Below are 23,053 nucleotides of genomic sequence, written 5' to 3' on the forward strand. Positions count from 1 at the left end.
CAAATATGATTTCTCGTTGCCGCCATACAAAAGTGCCAATAGTTGTTCGGCAGCCAAAGTGATTGTTTCTGTCTTTGCTTTTGGGTCTTGAAATACACGAACAAGTTCATTCACTGAGTGGTTCTTGAGAAGAATATTACAAAATTTGTGTTTGCCTTGACCGAACGGAGCTCCAGTTGTATTGCAACCACTTATGGCATGAAGTAATAAAATGTTTTCAACTATTTCAATGTGTTTAAAACATTTTTTCGAGTACAACGCGTTAGAACTTTTTGGTAATATACGTTGAGAGGTGAGAGAGCTGTGAGGAGTACCAGCAGATCAATATCCGATTATGACTACATCATGTTGAGATGACAACGAATTTGCTGTGTTCACTATGAGAACGTCAGCATCCTCTTCAGCTTGTACTGTCGTTATGTGGGATCGTGCAAATGAGGTTCTGAGTAGGGAAATAAAACGAGACTTGTTCTTCTCATTTCCCAGAAACTTTTCCTGTGGCACTTGTGGGTGCATGCTTTCAAAAAACAAAAATTCAGCAGAAGTTGTAACTCTGGCACGCCGTGCTCTTTCCACCCCTTTAGTGCTTTTCTTTTCCATAGAATCTGGGTATCCATCGAATACCACTACTGCATTGGATCCATAGTGATTTTGTACATATCTGACATATTGCTGGAAAATTACTGAAAAAGGTTGAGCACGAGCCCCATACAACTTTGTGCAGTAAATATCCTCCATCAATTACCTGTATTTTACTGCTTCCCAGTTCTGTATTATTTGGTAGAGGGTTTAATGATGAATAAAATATAGACTTCGTTCTTTTGCGCATGCCTTCTTCTGAGAAAAGAGACAATGGTACAGGAGAGAGTTCATATTGAAAATATTATTTAAGTTCACTTTCAGACTTTTTGGCAATACACATACGATGGAATAGCATTAATGGATCCATTGACATAGTCACACCCTGATTTTTGACACTGCTGGTCACCGCCGCAAGAGAAACTATTGCATCATTACGTTTTAAGTGTAGGTTTCCAAAGTTCTTGTTGATAACTTTAGACATAGCTGATTTCCCCATCTTTTCAGCCATGTGACAAGTGACTTTGCTATCCCCGATTGTGCCACTGCTAATAGACATAATCACGTTTGTTTTAGGAAATGGTTCATGGCAAGCAAACCAATCAATGAGAGTTTGAACGTCTCGATCATCCCTCTTAATTCTTGCAGGCCTCATCTCTACATGTTGCTCTGACGTTCCTGATTCAATCCCACAAAATGACTCGATACCCTCACAAATGTTATGCAGATAAACGAATCCAGCAGTCCAACGAAGGATGGAACTGTCTGTGATTCCCCGTCCTTAGGTCAAACCTCCAGATGTTTTCATCGATCTCATCAGAGTTTGTTCGATGGTCATGTCAGACCAAATCCCTGACCAAAATTTATGAGACCGTCGGATCGTAAAGTAGCCCTCTTTTGTAAATCTTTCATACTCGATTGCACTGAATCATTTCGAACTGAACGCTGCTGTGACACTGACGCTGTCAAGCTCCGCTCCAGGCTCAAGACGTGACATGCGGCAACTAAAGGGAACCGGAGGGGAGGAGTAGAAGGGTGGGGGGTAGCCCCCCCATACCGAAGTGCCCTCTAGTAAATTTATAGATGTTTGTATTTAAAAATGCAAAAAAAAATCTAATAACGTGATAATAAACCGTGATAGATTTTCTGTGCGTACCTACCTAGATTTGTTTATTCTTTATATCGGTAAAAAACTATATAAACATAAAAACGGCACAGCTTTTTTTGAAATTTTATGTTCTACATAATTGGTATCAATAAAATTTTCATGAAATTCCACTGGAAACGAGGTATTTATAAAAAAACAAACTTAGTCGCGCAAAAAACTTGTTTTTTCAAAAATATGCGCACCTTTACGACTTTCTACCTCGGTACCTATTAGAGATAGAAGAAATTTTTATTAACAAAAGTTGTAGGTTATTTTATGTTCTATTATACTTGTTAAGATACTTTAGCCGAAATTTGCATTGGAAATGAGATATTTGGGAAAAACTAGATTTTGGCCCGATTTTGGCCAGTTTTTTCAAAATGGCGGCGCGAGCACAGGTGCGCCAAGGTCGGAAACTCAGATTTTACATCAGGAGATCAGTTTATATAACATATAAAAAAATTGGGACTACCGGAATTACTTCGATCGCGACCCCCTTTTTGGCGCTAATTGCACTGGCCTACATCATTATAGCATAACTACAATAACTACCTGATATAATAATTTCGTTGGCACTGCAAGACCTCGGTAACGAACCAGTTGTTTGTTGTATTTAACTATTAAGGCGTTCCACTTGGATTTTTTTTACATTGCCTCAATACGCCTATGTCATCTTTGGGGATGATGTGTGGAGGGTCTTTTAAGGAAATGAAGGAAATGAGCTTCCGGTAATGAAAAAGTATGAGTGGTACACCGTGAAAACTTACTGATATAAAATACTGTTAATTTATCAAAAATCTGGTTGAATTATTCGTTTTCCTGTTAAAAACGGGACTGCAGGTCTTTAACGGATGAATTGACAGAGTTCCTAACAAAGTATCAGATAAAAGCGAATATTTTATGAGGACCGCGGAACACGTGTTCATTCAATTACTGATATTCTTGTTGACATTTCAGATCAGATTTGCATAATTGGCATGCTATCACTTTTTAACAGCATCATTTTTCTCCGTGTGGGAAGGAATCTGGGGGTCAGTGTGTCCAGTAAAGACAGTGGTATGAATCCACCCCTCCCACTGCGATGCAAGAGTCGAGAGAGTTCGGCTAGAGAGCTGAAAGGGTCTCCCTCAACCGGCCCTTCTCAATCCGGCCGGCTACGCAGTAACCAAACGTAGCAAACCACTCGGGGTGAACTCTGCCGAAGGTATTGGTTATCGAATAAATGGTGCCCGGGGCGGCGCGGGCGGTACCCATACCCGCCTCCCAAAATAATTAGAATAACCTACTACCTACCTAATACCTTGCGCCGTAGACTTTCAATTAACTATATATTTCCGTATAATATAAAATTTTAATATTTTATACTGACTTTGATAGGGTTTTCACTATCAGTTAGACATTTTTTTCTGAAACGTTTATATACAGGGTGTCCGGAAACTCGTAGTACAAGCGGGAAACTGGTAAATCTACATCACATTTGGAGTCGATATATTATATTTATTTTTAGTTTATTTTTTTTGATTTGAACTTTCGTTATCGAGTAAATCGAGTTAGAAGTTGATTTATTTTTTTTAATCAAATTCTTATAAATTATTACTGAAGATCAAAGTACCCAACTAATTAAAACTATTTGAAAGTAAAACAAATGAAGAAACTCGGATTTGAAGCATTATTTTGAAATCACCCTTCATTTAATCCGGTGTAATCATAAAATATTTCTGCTCTGCAGGGTTAAAACATCTGTTGTTCAACCCTAAACACCAGAAAAAACTTTAACCCTAAAATAGCCGAAAAATATTTTTTTTTGTTTTTTTTTTTTTTGTGAAAATGCTCAAATCAAAAACTTTATGTTTATTTGAGTTCCCCATGTGGTGTAGATTCTCCAGTTTCCCGCTTGTACTACGAGTTTCCGGACACCGTGTATATAATACAAGCATATTACGTTTATAGAAAGTAGAGAAAAGACGTAAAATATATTTTCTGGCGCTTACATTGCGACGCTGGCTAAACCTTATGAGATACATCAAAATAGTATGACATGGAATTATATATCTTAAAAATACCAACAGAAAAGTCCGTGGAGGTATATGTCTATCTCCTAAGGATAACTCCCAGCAACGCCGTGATATATAATGAAAGTGTTAAAAAATTTACATACCAAAACAAATGGTAATTTTAGAAATTTGAAAAAGTGTTAATTGTCAATTAATATCCAAATATATACATTTATAATAAAAGACATAAATTTGATTTATGCCACTTTAATTTTAATTGTTAACTTTTATTTTAAAATTAAACAAATTGCTCTTGAAATATAAATATTAGAATCACGGAACATTTAAGATGTTTAAATAACAATAATTTTTCAGAGTTTGCCAATCATCTTATTTCCACCAATCACACTTTTAATAAGGACACAGGGGTTAAAATTCTTCACCGTAATGATGAAAGCAAAAGATTAGATAATTTAGAAGCCCTTGAGATCAAAAAATCCCTCAATAATTACGCTAGTATATTTATTTATTTATTTATTTATTTATTTATTTATTTATTTATTTATTTATTTATTTATTTATTTATTTATTTATTTATTTATTTATTTATTTATTTATTTATTTATTTATTTATTTATTTATTTATTTATTTATTTATTTATTTAGACGCCGTAAAAGGCTTTTACAATATACATGATTTATGTTTACAGTGGTTCACAGGAGCGAAACAGTATTATGTTAAACAGAATAATTACAGAGAAATTATGTTGAAAATTAAACAAAAATAACATCTGTTATACATAAGTACATTAGCATTTTTATTTTCGATCCGTACAGTAGTTTAGTATTGAGGTTATTGTTACCTTCAATATTGAATTTGGTTGAATTTGCTGAGAACTAAGAGTTAGCTCTATTGAATCAGGGCTGTCAGTAAGACATCTCATAACAATTTTGGGAAAAATTATAGTTTTGATTAACATTGATAATTACGACAGAGGTATGTTATTATAGCCTTCTTATAGCTATATTCCGTGCAGTTGAACACATCTACTACTTCTGAGAAAGCATTGCCAACTGCATGCAATCTAGGTATAAGGGAGTTTCTAAATGACGCAGTCCTGATATTGTTATTAAAATTAAAAAGAATTTTGGATCGAGTGGTTCTAGTGGGTATATGGAAGGTAATTAGGCTTAATATATCAGGGCTGTCTATAATACCATTGACAATTTAAAAAAAAAAATATTGAATAACCAAATTAATTTATCGTTTAGTCCCATTCTAGATATATTTCTAGTAAACCGCTCTGTTATTGCCGGAATTCCCGCAATTACCCGTCCCCCTTTGTTAAGCTCCCACTCAAACACCTAAATTATATTTTTTGTATATATATTATTATATCTGTCAATATTTTGTATCATAGATTACTTTTAATATTCTCCTGACGAAGGAAGGGTGCTTCCGAAACCTGTAGAGTGCAATTAAAATTAAAGTGGTCTAAAACAAATTTATGTCTTTTATTGTAAATTATGACGAGCCACAAAGTAAATGCTTATTACAAATATATATAAATTTATCTTCATATTGATTTTTTTTTTGCTATTTAAATATCTTACTTGGTTACTCCTTTATTCTGACGTATTAATTTGTGAAAGTTTTCGACGTGTACATAAATGTGTTCGTTTACAAAAGTTTTATGTTGTATGGATAAATAAATGCAATAATTTAAATAAAAATACCTATTTTATGATAATGTTTTTTTTTATAATAATAATTAATTAATAAGTGTTCATTGTAATATGTTTGACTATTGGTATTTATTTGATAAACGATAAAAGTGAAATGAGAATCAACCATTGGTTTTGAATCATAACGATCCTTTTTGATTAAATAGTTTTATAAACAAAGTTATATATTTTATTTAAATTTTAAACTAACAATAATTGGAACAGTTGTGACAATTCGAATTAAAAAATATTCGTAAAACTACTCGTTTCTATATATTAACCCCCATTTAGCGAAAGCAATAGTTATTTCAATTACTTCGTTTTATACGTTTTAAACCAATGTCGACCAGGTTTCGGCAATCACCGAAATCAGGGCAGCATAATAGTAACTCTGTAAGTATAATGTGGATGTAGAATGGTTAATTTACCTTTATCACAAGCAGAGAAAATGAGACAAAATACAGGACGGAGCATAAAGGGGATGGGTTAGGTAAAATAATGGAGAGAGGGTGATCTTTATCAATACAGGGAACTGCTTTAGTATAATGACGATCTCCATGGTCGAGGGGTAAGGCTATCTGGAGTATCTGGCAAGCTGGAGTTTGCGGGTTCAAATACCGGCGTTTGCAAGTAAATTTTACTTGATTAATTTGTCTTATTTCACAAATTATTTAAAAATAAAATATGGTATATTTGCCCTGGTGTAAGACCACTATTCAGAATTAAAACGTTGCTTGAAATGGCTTTGGCCATATTTGATGACCAGATCTGAACATCCAGGTACTTCCCCATTTTTCTCTTCCCTATCTCCTTCCCCTTCAGCCTCTCGACATACCCCAATTGAGGATACAGTCTCATTGGCTTCACACGGTTGGTAGAGCAGATAGGACTCTTGTGCGGTTGCACATATTAAAATAATAATATTAGCGCAGGACCGTGAAAAATCACGGGGTATTATAATTATAGGATTTGTAAAGACAAAAAAGGAAAATTATTGCTGCAGAATGATCAATAAAAAATATTTAATCCACGGTAAGTAACTCATATGTTTCCGTATTAATATTTAAAAGGTATGATATCAATTAAACAGAACAGCTGAATCGAAAACCTACAACAACATTTAGCTCGGCTACAAATCCAGAGATCATGGTTTCAAGTCCCGGCGAACATTATTTAATTAATACGTTTTATTTCATATTACATCATTACATTACATTACAATGCCTGAATTATTATTGCATGAAATGGTCTATATCTTAAATATTAATTATATGTTCTCCCTGCCTAACCCGTATAAAATGCGGGCACTAGTAAATAAATGCTTTCTTGCACTTGGTCCATTTATTTTACCGCCAGGTTCATCCAAATACAATGAAAATCCATTTAATCTTATAGAATGTAAGAAGGAGAAAAGATCCTGTGCTGAGGTGTTCACAAATGGCTGTTTTCTTTAGCTTTACTGTTAATTAAAACTTATTTTTACATTAGCTCTTCTCAGGGCCCATGTCATTTTTGGGATTGCTGTGTGGAAGGTCTTTTTGTGGAAAGAAAGGAGAGAAAGTTCTTGGAATGAATAAAGGTATGAGTCCATCTCTCCCACTACAGTGCGAGGCGATGAATCGAGAGAGAATCCAGATCAGCGTTGCCAACTCAACTACTTCAAAATATGCCAGAAATATGCTAAATTCTTTTAAAAAATGCCAAAAAAAGTCAACATTAATTGAACTGAAAGTATTTGTTGAGAAATAAAGTGATGGGAAAAATATACCAGAAAAATGCTAAATTACTTTAAAAAATGCCAAAAAAAGCTAACATAAATTTAATTTAGAAATAAAATCAGTGAAATAAAATATCAATATCTTCATCTTCTATTCATTAACAGCAGCTGATGTGGAAGGCTGAGAGACGGAGTCATAACTTTCTTGCAGCGTAGTACTTCGTCAAGAACAGTGTAAGAATAACAGCACTTCCCTGCTCTCTTTAGGCCAAATCTCACGTACAAAATGGCATTCAGGGTTCTCACCGCCAAACGATTTCTTATAACGAGTAACGAGTTTTATAAATATAACGAGTTTTGTTTTGACCAGACTCATTTGGCTAAATACACGTTCAATGTCCGCATTTGAATGCGGCAATGTTAAAATATACATTGCAAACTGACATAAATCACCGAAGGGGTTATTATTAGCTGCATCTTTATATTGCATGACTTCATTCCAAAACTCTACAGTGGAAGTCAAGGATTCCCATTTAATGTGAACTATGTTTCTTCATTGAGACACCAGTTTTTCAATCGATATCATTTTTGTTAGTTAAAAAATTGCTTTTTTTATTTTCATGTTTCTGTAAAAATAAGCCAAATAAATATGCTATATTCTAAAAGCATAATAGTTATGCTAAACATGGAGTAATTATGCCAAATTTAGCATATAATATGCTAACTTGGCAACACTGATCCAGATGGACAGGTCAAAACATCTCCTTCAACCAATCTCTCCCGATCCGACGCATCCGCCGCCAAGACCTCTACAAATCTCACTCCATGAACCCGGGCACCCTTAATAAGTCACCAAACGTAGCGAAACACTTGAGGTAACCCATGGCGGGGGTGTTGGTTATCCAATAAATGGTCCCCGGTGCGGCGTTACCCATTCCCGCCTCCCAAATTGAATAGAAGAATAGATGTCACAGTTTTTAATAATAATTAATAGACTGTAGCATACTGATGGAACCTAAGCGAAAGCCAAATACTAAGTTTGGTGATCGCGCTTTCGGAGCATCTGGGCAGAAGGCTTGGAATAAACTTCCTCCGAAACTAAGATCCATAACAAGTCCAACAGAATTTAGGTCTAATCTAAAAACTTTGCTTTTTAAGCTGTCATAGCCTTTAATTAAATACACCATTCCTAAGAGAAAGTCCAGTTATATCCAATTTTCCAATTATGTCCTAAATCCTGCATCTAAATTTCGCTAATAAACAATTAGTTAATGTTAATTAAGTGTTAATCTTATGTGACCTACCAGGTAAGTATGGTTTTGTATATTATCTCCATATATACAATGGACAATATCAGCGGGAACATAACAAGTCAATCGGTTTAATTGTTGGCAGATGAATCATCTAAATGCGTTTAAGATTGAAGATTGATTTTATTCACTAATTTCATTCATTTAACATATATATCCAGCTAACCATAAAACACCCTAATATAATGGAACTTCCTTCTTCTTCTGGCGTTAGTAAGATTAGATTGTTAATATTAATTTTAGTTGTAAGTTGCTAAATATGTAAATACTCGTATATATGTCGTTAAGATAGTAGTTATAGGCCTTAGTCGTAAGTCACTAGATATAAGTCTTAGAGATAAGTCAGTAGTTCTAGTATTAACTATTTAAGAAATATATTTGTACAGCGCCCTTGAGGTGATTTCTCACGAAAACGGCGCTATATAAATTAGCCAAATATTAAATATTATTAATAGTTAGTTATAACATAGATCATTGTAGAAATGTATTATATATTTGTACAGCGCCCTTGAGGTGATTTTGCACAAAAACGGCGCTATACAAATCATCCAAATATTATTATTAATTTAACAGTTATATTGATTCAATCTTATGCATTGTAAGAAGAGGGAGAAGAGAGATGCATATACTGTAAACAATTTAAACATAATATTGTTTCGTGAACACCTCACCAGGAGAACCTGTGGTGATGCGTTCACTAATGGCTGAATCTGTTTTCTTTTTCTTTCCTGTTAATTAAAACCGTTCCTTATCAACGATTTTATTAAACCATATTAGGCGCTATTGCGTACTAATATTACGTCGAAATGTGTTCCACTATTAGAACGCGATAAGCGACGCGCATAGACCGGATTCTTTAGTTTTAGTTAGAGCGTTGGAGGTCACTTAGAGGTAAAAAGGTGTAGCCTATTTTATCGCCTATGTTACAAATGATGTATTACAAAATGATACGCAGTGCCGGTCCCCTGCAGGCGCAATTTGTGCCGACTTGCCAAGGCGCCAAAAATAGCTACGTCATACCTCTTGCTGCGTATACACATGAGAAACAAAGCGCTAGCCACTACTTTGACGTGAGCTAAGTTATTATTTATTACTATTGTGAGTGCCGTTAAGTGATGAAAAATTTATTAAATGATTTACTCTTTCAAAATAATTCACATCTATCAAAAAATAACGCATTTGCATCAAAATAACAAACAAAAATGTTTCAAGCGGAATATAGTAGTAACTCAGCCGACTACTAAATTGCTTTTTCCTCAAAACTCAATTTACGCGCAGGTCCCATTTTTCTTTCGAAATAAGATTCTGAATAAGAGTGAGTAAACTTATTTTCCCACATTACATTAGTACTTGTTAAGGCATCATATTATAATGTACCAGTACCAGTGGACTTTATACAAATGTACCTAATAGTTTTTTCCATGCCTCATTCGATACACGATCCAGTCTCTTGACGGGATGATTTAGGGAAAGGTCGCCATTTCGTAAGATGGCGCCTTCCTGTTTCCGGCGACACTAATGTGAACAAACACGATTCGTTAAACTGTGTATTCATAATGGTGTATTCGTTAGGAGAGGGTCCGGAACTCCAGAGTGTTGGGGAAATTTAAAAGGGTTGCAACTTGAGTTCAGGTTGTTTGCTGAGAAATTCGCAAAAGTGAACATTCTGCCCAACGGCCACCCACACTAACGGGCAATTGTTAAAATACTGCGTAGTCTAACTATATATACATACAATATATAATAGCCAGGTACTTTCAACCTAACTAGATTCTTCGCCTGCCCACTCCCTTTGGGTTCACAAAACCCTCAAATTAGGGATTCCTTAGTCTACAGACTACGGGCGGTTAGTGCATTTGTTGTACGTTATTCAAGTGTATTCACATTATTTATTTATAGATTTTTGGGATATTGACAGCTTACATCAGTTTGTGCATATAGAAAAAATTAATCAAAAAAATGGTTTACCTCCTTGTGACTTTACCTCTATTAAGACAACACAAAAAAAAATAAAAATCATTCATTTACAAAAAAATTATATGAAACAAAAAATTGCTCTTGACAAATAAGAAAAAAAAATTGTTAAGCTTATTATGGTGGTAATTGAAGATGACATGTTAAAATCATATAAATATAACGTACATTATAAAATTAGATGGAATAAAACATTAATTAAGTTCAATAGAGAATTATGTAAAACAACATTTAAAAAAAATTTAAGCTCTGTAAAAGTGGTACAAAAACTAATTATAAAAGTAATTTTGAAAAAAAAACCAACATTCTCTTCAGCATCACTGTTCAAAATTTTCGAAGTACCAAAAAATTGAAGACCTCTATAAAAAAGATGCAATATTACAAATATATAAAGAAACTGTAATAAAAAAAACTTAAATTTAACTCATCCTCGAGGCATAATTTTAACATCCAAATTCCTCTATTTTCAACACAACAAATGCACAATAATTACATTTACAAAGGCATAAGATATTTTAATAGTCTTCCCGAAGAAGTGAAAAAAATACCAGATTTTATTTTATTCAAAAAGACGGTCAAATTTATCTTTAAAAAAAATTAATATCACCTATCAAATGTTATAACTTCAATTCATGTTACAACCAAAATTAACGTCACAATCCTCTTTTAAGTTTATATTTATTGTACTGTATTTATGTTAATTACTGATATAAACATGAAATAATTGTCAAATAACTCCTACGCCAAGCTCAAGAGCTAGCACGCTTCATTGGAGTAGAAATTCAATAACATATGTTTTTCATTATAACCTATTATTACCTAATTTTATGTACAATGTAACAATGTTATAAGTTGAACAATAAAATAAATAAAATTAAAATAACATAAAAAATCAATCAACAACAATAATGCGATTTTTGTAAAGTTTCTAGTTAACATCGAATATTACGTTATAATCAACAATAAAGATTAACATTTTCATTGGAACGCTCAGCAATAAACCAAACAAACGGGGGGGAAACAGCGAAAGCCTACAAAAGCCGCCTAGAGGGCCTTACACCAAAAACACCCAATCGCGAACACAAAGCTAGTAAGTAGTTTGCAGCATTCTCTTTACCTTTAATAGTTGGTTTACCTTTTGACCTCTTCCCAATCTGAAATATCCTTTTAGCCAATCCTTTTAAGGCGAAAATTTTTCATTTTATCACAGCACCCCGCGCCGATCCCGAAAAATGCGTAAAAAATCCCGAAAATAGGATAAAAAATCTCGAAAAATACATAAAAATTCTAGAAAGGTGTTCATTTCACCCGGTGTCATAGACACCCCGATTCAACTTCACGTAAAATCTCCAGAATCTCCAGAATCCAATTCATTTTTTGTCTTTTCTCCTTTAAGGACGTGATTCGTCACTCTGTCACGTAACTTCACGTCTACGTGATGGTGCGATGGTGCGATGCTGATCGTTGGTAGAATCGAGGTGGTTCATCTCTGTAAAATGTTAAATCAATGTTCAAAACGAACTATTGTTCTAGCCTACGAATCTGACACCGCTGAAGGAAAGAAGGATATTCGGTTTGAAGACGACGCTATTTCTGTATTCATTTAAACGGATTGTTGATTCTTAGCTAATTAAATAAAGAATAATAATTACCGTTATTCTTTATTTAATTATTTCAACTATACGTAATCAAAAACGACCCATTCAATACATAACAAAAAGCATTGTAAAATATATAACAAACTTTAAATATACCTCTATGTAAAAGAAAAATAATAAAATGATATCACCAATACATTTTGTTTTATGTTTTTTTTTAATTAGGGAAGTTCTTGCGAACACCCGGTACTTTTTTATTATGTTATACCTCACAAGAGCGCCACTGTCCATACAGTTTGAAGGCAGGGGAGCTATGTCGCTACCCGTTTGGGCAGCTTTGTGAAGCGGGTTAAAGTAGGGGCTGTATTAAGGTTAACAATTATTTTACAAGCAATTATTATTCGCCTGAAACACTCATTCACATTGAAAAATCTCCTGATAAAAGATACATGACGCTAACGGGACTCGAACCCGTGTTCCTTCGATTTCCGGTCGACAGCTCTGACCACTGAGCTATGGCGGCTTATCTCTTATCCGCGAAATAATTCAATATTATATACTAGTGTTTCATTCAACAATTATTGCTTGTTACATCATTGTTTCAGGCGAATAATTATTGCTTGTAAAATAATTGTTACCCTTTGTGCTATGCATATAAAAAATCTTGTCTTAAATATTAGTTTACCAAAAAAAATAATAGCTGTATTAAGGGTATGGGGAATTGAGAAAGAACTGCAAAAAATCGGTTTATTTATTTTTTGTGTGCCCAACATTCTTTCCCTGGCAACACCGTACCATGACGGACCATAGATATATAACACCCATAGTGGGTGTTATATATCTATGTGACGGACCCCAACTAATTGTTACGGTGTTGCCAGGGAAAGAATGTTGGGCACACAAAAATTAAATTAACCTATTTTTTGCAGTTCTTTCTCAATTCCCCATAAGGGATTTATTAATACGGGTCTTGAAGAGTTCTGGATTACGTGAAGATAAAAGAGTAAAAACAGATTATATGAAGGAGGAAAAATAGATATATGACGCAGGAAAAGAGATTTTACGACGGAGGAAAAACAGCTTATATGTAGGAGAAAAAACAGATGCTTTTAATCGGTTTAGGTCAAGGCTGCCCAACCTTTTTAACAGTTGGGCCAAATTGACGATTTTGAATCACTGGCGGGCCACTGAATACCTGACGGTTCCTATTTCCATGGAGGGGGGGGGTTGTTAGAGAATTTCTATAAAACATAATTCCTCACAAAAAAAATCAAAATGAGTGCTCCCCACCAAATATTTGTTATCCATGGGGGGGGGGTTGTTACGGAACTTCGCTGAGAAAAAATTCCGCGCACCCAAAATCATCATAATATGTGATTCCCCACAACAATTTTTCGAATTCCATGGAGGGGGGGGGTGGCTACAAGATTCCATTTCGGACGCTAAAGATACTATATCAAAACCGGTGTATTTTTGTTTAAAAAGTAAGTTCAACAGGTTAGATTTTTTCGTCGCTGATTCTCGGTCTGAGTAGCCCAAATAGCGATAAATCGCCTTCGTTGGCAACACTGGTGACCGCGCGCAAGCGGCATTGTTTGTTTTACCGCAGGCCCGAGACACTTTTTCAAATTGGCGGATTGGCTGGTTTTTTGAAAATGGTTCACGTGGGCCACTTATAATTCGTTCGCGGGCCACATTATGGCCCGCGGGCCTGGGGTTGGGCAATGGGCAGCCTTGGTTTAGGTTATTACAATTATAATTGTTTTGGTTTTTGCAGTTTCCAAAAATCGGTAATGCCGGTATTATGATTGTTTTCTTTCGTAGAAGACGTCAATAGCAGTGAGGTTAATATTAAGTTATTATTGTTTTATTGCATTTATAAAATCTTCTTTTACTTTTTCAGCAAATCATTTTATGAATACTTCCACACTGTGTTTTCGTCACTACCGCCATCTGTGAATTTTTGTTCAAACGATTTCCAATGATCTAATAATCTCTCCTTTTTAAATTTATTTGACACAAACGATGCGACGCCGATGTTCGCAAAAATGTTAATTTCAATATGAAAATAGTGAAATATTGTGTTGCAACTATTCCAAAATAACAACACTAGCAACTGCGCAATAATATAAACATTTCAAAGAAGGCAAAATATTAATTCCTGTCAAAGTCAAACTAGTGTGAACTTTGCTTAACTAAAGTTTGGTTGTTCTTTTCTCACTAACGTTTGTAAGTATTTCACTGAAATCTTAACAGATGTCTCTTTTAGTTCATATGAATCGGCACACTGCCAAATCGGCAGAAACAGCCGGTTACACAAAACTAAAATGAGATTTTGTGATTTTTTTTAAATTCTGCAGGTATTTTTTAAATTTTCATGTTTTATCTAAGTACTATTATTGTTGTTTTATTAACTTCTGTGTTTATTTATTTTAAATGTATTTAATAAATATTGTCCATTGTCGGTCTCTAGTCTGTTTTAAAACCTATCTACAGTCTACATTATACATTCAACTCCCTTTTAAATTAGTTCTCTTGTGAAAAAATATGTTTCCTCCATTTTATTAATGTTGTCTTTCTCGAAATGAGTTTTTTTAAACTCACTGGTAATAATATATTATTGCTATTATTTTTTATTGTATTATCATTTTTTTAAATATTTTTTATTAAATCACTAAAGTGGACAATCACCATAAGCAAGTGGACAATTACTGAACATTTAGCTCTAATTTTTTTATGTATATGAAAAAATAAAAATTTCCATCGAATAATTTTAAAACACGTAACAGTTATTATAAAAATAAAAATTAAGGTAATATATTATATCCCTGCTTATTTACGGAATCATAGGTTGGGGAGGATCTTATAAAAACAACCTACACTCAGTAAAAGTCTCACAAAAAATTATTATAAAGGTAATACTTAAAAAAAACTCTACTTTCCCAACAAAATTGCTTTTTAAATTGTTTCCAGTACCAAATATTGATGATATATTTAAGCAAACTTCAATTATAAAAATGTGTAAAGAAAAAAATAACACAGAATATCAAGAATTTTACAAACTGATGAGAAATGGAAATCAATTTATTACGCCAATCTTTAAAACAACTCAAATGCAAAACCATTATATTTACCAAGCCATAAAAAACTACAATAATCTCCCTTCCGAATTGCGCTGTATTACGAACCAACAAGAACAAATAAATAAAATCAAACTTTTTTTCCAAAAAAACTTATATTAAAAAAAATATGTATATATATATAATATTTATATTTTTCACATAACATTGAATCTAAGTAAGAATCGTGGCTCCCTTATCAGGCACAAGAGCTCCTCTTTTCTGATAAGGTATACATGACCAACTATGTACCTAAATATGATATATTGCAAAATATGTATGATTTAATGTAACTATGATCTATATTAAAATAATAAAAAAAAAATAAAAAAAATATGACCGAAAATTTCCTCGACGCCTACAGCCTGTACCCATGCAGTGTTGTGCATTGGTAATATGACCAAAGACTTAAGGCGATGCCATACGTAGTAATGCAAAATAATGTGTTTTTGGTTTGAAAATTTGATCACCTAGAAATGTTTCAGATGCTTTAATTAAATACTGGTAGTAAAATACATCTTGGCCTTTGAAATAATCGAGTATTTTTTAGATAAGTCTTTTTATAAGCCCAGAAAAAAATAATGTATAAGGCCTATGAAAAATGCTTTGAAGTTCAAAATCTCCTACTTAAGAACCCATTTTCGGTCATGATTTTATTGTATAATGTTGCAAATTAAGTTATTTATAAAATGATCGAAAAAAAATTAAATATCTATGCCTGAACATCCACAAAATAAAATAAAAGGCACTTTTTGGCCATGTTTTTTCATGTATAAATCAAAACAGGCGGATGGTGTTAAGAGGAAACCCGGGCGCTGAGAAATTTGAACAATAGGTATTTTAAAAATCACTTGCTATTTCACTCTGCTCAGCGAGCGCGCTATCGATGTGTAGGTACCCACCCAACTAAGAGTGTGTGCATGTTACGCTCGCCCTCCCGCCCCGCATCTCCCGTCTTCCGTCCTTCGTCATGTAGCTATATCTGGTGTTTGTGGTTATCTTTCCGACTTATTTCTCCGTTACTGTTTTTGTCTCGGCATATAATGTTTTTGTTTACTGGGCACTTACTGGGTCTTACTAAAATCTGTAAATAGTATCGAACAAAGTATCAGCGTCTGTCTGTTTGTGTGCTTAGTTTTTGTTTTCTTATAAACTACGAAATGGATTTTGATAGGATTTTCACTATCACTTAAAGATTTTCTTCCGAAAGGTTTACACACGTAATTTATAAATATGTATTATATTTATAAAAAGTAGAGGAAAGTCATTGTGTAATCAAGTGATTTAAAATATATTTTCGGGCGCTTAAATTGCTAACGCTGGCTAAACCTTGTGAGATACATCAAAATAATGTACTACTAATTAATTGTATTGCTCTTACTTACTTGACCGGTCAGTGGCTGAGTGGGCATCGCGTTTGGGTCCCACCCGGGCGTCCCATGTTCGATTCCTCGGCTGGCTAAGTTCTCCATCACAACACAAGCAATACCTTCCGCTTAGTGTGGTGGTAGTAAGAGTTTTTCAAATGTTAGGTTATTTGTAACCCGGGAATGTTTGTCTTTCTTTTAAAAATTAAAAAAAATCTTACTACCCATATAGGTACACCTACTAAAATATGTAGGTGCGTACATTTGAACTGCCTCCGTGGTTGAAGGGTAAGACTCTTGGCTACGAATCCGCAGGTCGCGGCGTGCGCAAGTAAATTTTATTAAATTAATTTGTGTCGTTTTGCTAAATTAATCAATTAAAATTAATATAAAATACTTGTTTGGACAGATAGTTATCTTTTTTGTTTATCAAAACTTAACTAAACCATTCAAGTTGTTTGAGACAGGGAAAAGTATTAAAATAAAATATTTATTTTTTATTTTAGTAAAATTCCTGAAATCAACAGGTTTTAATTTCCTTGCGATGTTTATTTGGCCAAAATGACCAATTTTTACCACATAAACATCGCAAGTGACCAATTTTCGATATAATATTGCAATTTTTTGTTCACTATTTTGTTTTACGAATCTTATTATTGTGTTTTTTTAATAGAGCCAACGCCAATGCCATTCGTTGAAATTTTGAAAATGACATGAAAGCCATAACACCCTTGCCAATCACCACACTGCAAATCGGATGGTGTGGAGGAAACCTCCTTTTTTTTCCACCCTACCTCCAGACATGTCGGGATTCTGAAAATCGGATCATGAGTAAAAATGAACTAGTATTTAAATATAAATGTAACTCGAAAATAATAGAAAATGTCATGACTAAACGGCGCAACTTTTCCTACTGTGTTTTGTTATAACAGATCATCACGCAAATGGCATCTTTTTAAAAATATATATTTAAAAAAAAATCTTTATTCATTGTAAGTTGAGGATTTTTTGACTTTCATGCTAAGTACATGTCCGTGTTACGACCAAATTCTGTATCGGGTTGCTACAGGGTTTTGTTATAATACTCGTCCAAATAAGTCGCGTCTCAACTTGAGCGCGCACATACAATAGTCAGGTGGCTTCTTGCTGCTAACTCATCTTCAGTCGCGTCGCGACTTGAGCGTGCGTTTAGACTGGTCTCCCGATCCGGCCTGCCACGCAACTGGCGGACCGATGCATATATCGCCAAGACCCGGACAATCCTCACCCCCATAAACCCGGGCACCCCTGCTCAAGTCACCAAACGTAGCGAACCATTTGGGATGACCTATGACAGAGGTTATCCAATAAATGGTTCCCGGGGCGGCGGTACCCATAACCACCTCCCAAATTGAAAATTATTATAGTACTTGACGTATACAAATTGAATTTGGTCCAATTTTAGTAAGATCGGCAAATATGGTATACTCGAAATAAGTCACTAAACCAAAAAAAAAAACTAAAAAAATATATCAATAGCTCGGGAAAAGATAACACTAGTGCACCGACACAATTCGATATACTACGCTACATCACTTTGCTGTATATTTATTTGTCGAAATAGAAGTTAAATAAATAAAATAACAATATACATTATAGGTTATTGAAGAATTATAATATTATGCTAGTTACCCTAAAGTTATATTAAAAAAAATTATCCATTTGAGTGTTTTCGTATCCATATTGGCAATACGGAACGAAATCACCTCGGAGTCGGTCTTGCCGTAACGAACAAACAAACACAAAAGTGACCAAACGGAAAAAATAATAAAAAAACATCGATCACTCGGGACAACACAACACTAGAATATCGATTTATGACTACGTGACATCACTTCGCACAAATACATACGTATTTACCTAAACCCTGTCCCCCCGACCCTTACCTCCCGAATACTGAGCGAAAGGGACACATGCAGCTTGCTCTACTAATACCTAAATGAAATCTTCAAAATCGAGGTTTTGTATTCCCCATTTTTCTCCTCCAAAAGTTAACCGATTTTCAATTTTTTTTTTACCAACTACATAAGAAGAAACTATTCTATGTCGGACCGTTTTGTTTTTTTTCAAAATATATTGTCTAGTTTGTAGACTTAACGTCTTTTGACTGCGTTTAAATCAGGCAATTTTATTGATTTTTGGAAGGTCATAACTTCTATAAGAAGCAATTTATCAAAAAAAAAAAACGTACCAACACGCAAGCTGCCGATATCTATTTTATGTTAAAAAATATTTGCTCTAAGGTTAAAATCCAGAAAGATAAATGGGGACTACGTTTGTATGGAAAAATCAACGCCCGGTTACGTCTTAAGTGGAAATTTAAACCTTATCGCCATCTACGTAAGGGTTGTTATTGATAGCGGCTCAATTTAAAATATTACACGACGTAGTGCATCGCCTTAAACATTTAGTTATGGTAGCCGAGGCTCGTGGTGGAGCCCAGTCTCGCATTTTTCGCTCAAATGATACTTTTAAAGTAGTCGTCATAGCAAAAAGTATAATTGTTTTTAAATTTCTGAAAACTCATTTTAACATATTGACACCGATTCAAAATGGTTGAAACAGTTATTCAATGTCACAAACGTATTTAGAGATTCATTAATCATAATGAAATACCTATCTATATACATATTTATTGGCGACATATTTCTTATCAACCAGTTAATCCAAACAAAAAAGTTTTTGTATAAAGCATGCCTACAATATATGATGTTTTTTGTAAAAATAATTGTTTGGTGGAGGTAGGTCTCGCGACGTCAGAGTTTTATTTTTCATTATTAATGACTGCATCTAGAAGCATCGTATTATTTTATCAGAAAAATTGTTGCCTGTTGAAAAACCTTAAACATTTTTGGTTGATTTTGTAGAACTTTATATATTCACGATTTTTCAATGGATGATAAAGCATATATTCCTAACAGACGATCGGTGCGGTAAAATAACTACGAAGCGAAAAAGAAACTATTAACAAAAACAGTAGTACCTGAGGTGTGTTTTCATCACCTCTTGCAGATGAGTGAAAACGATCAAATAAGAATTTGCAAAAAGAATGTCGAAAATTGACAGTGGTGCCAATGATGAAATCAGAGAGAGCAGTAGATTTATTGTGTTCATTTGGATTGTTTGTCGAACAATGGGCTTAGTCCCGTTGAAAATAACGAAATGCAGAGAAAATGGCATAACAGTATGGATCGCTTCTTATTCTAAAGGTTGGACTGTCTACAGTTGGGCTTTTTTACTTTTCACAGGTAACTTTATTAAAATTGATATTATTCTTTTGTGTTTTTGTGGTAACGTTGGAAATTTTAATATTGCATATTTTCTAAAACATGTACACGGAGAAAAACGAGTTTTGCTAATTTGTTAAGAATCTCTTAAAAATATTCGTAATCCGGTTAAAAATGGTTACATCCTGTTAAAAAAAGTTAATTGATAGGTACTTGGTAAACTTTTCATTAAATATCTATGAATGTGTTATTACGATGTCGAAACACGTGTTCATTAAAATCCTAATATTATCGCATTTCATCAAGGTAAATGCAGGTGCATGAACACGTGACCTGATATATTAGGAAAATACTAAAGGTTTATCAAGAAACGGCCTGCAATCCCGTTTTTAACCGGATTACCAATAATTTGCAGAGATTCTTAATCAATTAGAAAAACTAATTTTTTTCCGTGTAGTGCACGTGAGCCATTGTTTGTACATGTGCAATTGTTAGATGACACAGAATTTGGCGGTGCTGCCAAGGTCGTTTATCGATGTGAGGATATTTTGTCAGCGCTTTATTAGCAGCAGACACATACTTGGACGGATGACGAACCTCATAATGGCAATGTTGGTGAACGCGGTGGACTCTCTCGCTGTAGCAGCTGGTCCAGTTTCTTCACCACCTAGGATGTTTGCTGCAGAGTCTCCATATTCTATCTTCGTGTCACCTGTTCCTGTACTTAATTTTACTTCATAACCTCACTTTATTTTAGTAATATTTATATTCTTTGTAATACCTGCATCAACTGTAAAGCGCCCCTGAGGTGATATCTGATAATTTCCCAATAAATAAACACCTCTGCCTTAGGTAACTCCAAGTGGTCCGCCACCGCCACCAAGTGGTTCGGATGCGTCTGCTCACCAACTACGTGACGGGGCAGAATCGGGAGAGACTGGTTGAGGTTGAAGGAGACATTTGACTTGTCCAGCAGGTCTATCTCGACCCATTGGCTCGCACTACAGTGGGAGAGATGTATTCATACAATTTGCCACTCCTGGACATACTGATCCTCAGATTCCTACCCTCCCCTTATACCCTTTTCCTTTCCAGAATTTCCTAACCTTCCAGTCCACAAAGATTACATATAGGATTTAAGGGAAATAGTTTTCCTCAGGGCCTCCTAGCTAATGTAAAAACATGTGTTACGGGTCCAGGGGACTTAGCACTGTATAAGTTTAAGTAAAGTGCTGTGTTTTTACTTTCTAGTATCCATGAACGTGTTTGGAACAGTCATATTGACAATGGCGCGGACAAAGCAATTTCCAAAAGTCCTTTTGTTCATGTTGATATTTAACGTGGTATTAATGGACATCTCCGCATTCGTCGGCATTTGTAGAAGTCAAACACATGCCAGGAGGCTCATCAAAGCAAGAAGACTTATAGAAAAAGTAATCAATATAATGTTTGCACCTGAATCCAAAATAAAAACTATGGCTTAAGTAGTTACATTGGGGATACCTAAAGAGAAGGAACAATGTTCTATGGCATTACTTAAGTGGACGTCTTACCTCATCGTCCCAGATAGTTGTCATTGTCTTCCGGAATAATGCTCATTGCTAATTGGATGTTGCCGAAGTTGGTGGTTTGCCTCATCTGGGTCTGTTGCACTTAGCGTTTATTCTCTCCGTGTCTACATTAGGCCATAAAGTGATCACTGTTCAGTCACGTCTTTTTTGTTGTACTTCAACAATCTCATAGTTTTATTTTCACAATACATTGTCCTTGTAATGTTATTTTTTTACAATTTTCTACAGGCTAAGTCGATAATCAGCTGGAGCAAGAACACAACAGATTGCAGTAGCAAATATTATAATACAATTAGCATATCTTTTCTGCTTGTTTGGTTACTGAATTTAATAATGGGGTTTGTTTCCCAATTGATCGGAGGAGTACAAACAAGTAAGTAAAAATAACATGTGAAATATAGTATTATTATGCTTTATAAATTCATTTCATGGCTTGTCAATTTGACTGTCCTAAAACGGGAATTCTTCTTCGTTGAACAGTCAATGCTCTGTAATTTCTGTAAATAAATTATGTCATGAAAATAAATTAAAAAGTAGCAGTTTTTACAGTTTAGCGTGATGTGCTTATATTTTGATAAATATTCATTTTATCTACCAGGAATAAATTTCATAATTGTTTTCAAGGGCGGCCAATGCTTTACTCTACATATTTTGTAAGCACCCACGCTGTTATATACTTCATGGTACTTAATTTTACAAATGTGATAAATTGCATGATGTATACAATCGTCCAAGTCAATGATACAATAAAACATATTCAAAAGAACGTCAATAGAAAATCAGGTAAAACTAGAAAGATGTTCAATACCAATATTCTTACTGTAAACGTGTCTAAAAAACTAAGTGATTCTAAATAGAGAGGTCTTTCAACTGAAACATGACTGTATATCAGCTTTTTGGCGTCCAACTTTGTACATACTTTATACGTTGTAAAACATCCATTGAATATCTATTTGGTGATTCTTGGCGACTAACCCATTATGCCGGCAGATCTCCTTCCGTTGTGAGTCCTCATACTCATTTGTTAATTTTTCACATTCAATCATCAGTTAGTAGTGCCTAACCCCTAACCGGCGTGATATTGGGCTAAAAATGTAAAATTTATCACTTATTTTATATTTAACAATCTCCTTATTGCAGGTGGATATGGAGACCTCAGAACTAAACTGTCATCTGTGATTGAAGCCCGTTGCCTCGTAGGCAAGGCTGGGTCCATTTTGAGCAAAGACCAGAGTCCTGTTCTTCTTGTAATGCTTCTATCCATCGTATCCAGATCAGTCGTCATCTGTAACAGCTTCATTTTTGAGTCTAGTATGCATTCTTTGGATATTTGCCCAAAACAAATTATTCACAACCGTCGGAGTGATTGTATTCATAAGTTTCATCTACGGGAAATGTCTCCTCTCTTGACAGCTTTATTTCCCCTTTCTCTCCATTTTGCTTACGAATTAAGTTTTATCCTCCACTTCGACCAGCCATTTTTTTTATGTCTCCAAGTATTCATTGGTCCTGTAGACTTATTGTAAATTAATCTATTTGGCTTTCTTGCATCCTTTGGCTAATTTCTATTCTTATAACATGTGCTAACTCATATTAATAAGCTATCCGCTAATAGGTTCCAAAAATCTTGTTATCTAATATCACCAACATTTCTGATTATACATATATTTTTTAAACTGGTTTCAG

At 34.3% G+C, this 23,053-nt stretch overlaps 1 protein-coding gene across 1 annotated transcript in view; it reads right to left on the reverse strand.

Annotated features, from left to right (window-relative positions):
* Positions 1–21,354, reverse strand: part of LOC149411797 (uncharacterized) — a 49,524-nt gene extending 28,170 nt beyond the window's left edge. Inside the window, exons 1-2 of the mRNA XM_089646245.1 lie at positions 21,350–21,354; positions 20,703–20,797 (exon numbers count right to left, since the gene is read on the reverse strand). Of these exons, the coding sequence (XP_089502371.1) occupies positions 20,703–20,797; positions 21,350–21,354 (100 nt within the window). The remainder of the gene's footprint in view (positions 1–20,702; positions 20,798–21,349) is intronic.
* Positions 21,355–23,053: the final 1,699 nt, after the last annotated feature.

Source organism: Hesperophylax consimilis, chromosome 24, assembly GCF_061612785.1.
Source record: "Hesperophylax consimilis isolate HC1 chromosome 24, BYU_Hcon_1.0, whole genome shotgun sequence".
Taxonomy (NCBI): Eukaryota; Metazoa; Arthropoda; class Insecta; order Trichoptera; family Limnephilidae; genus Hesperophylax; species Hesperophylax consimilis.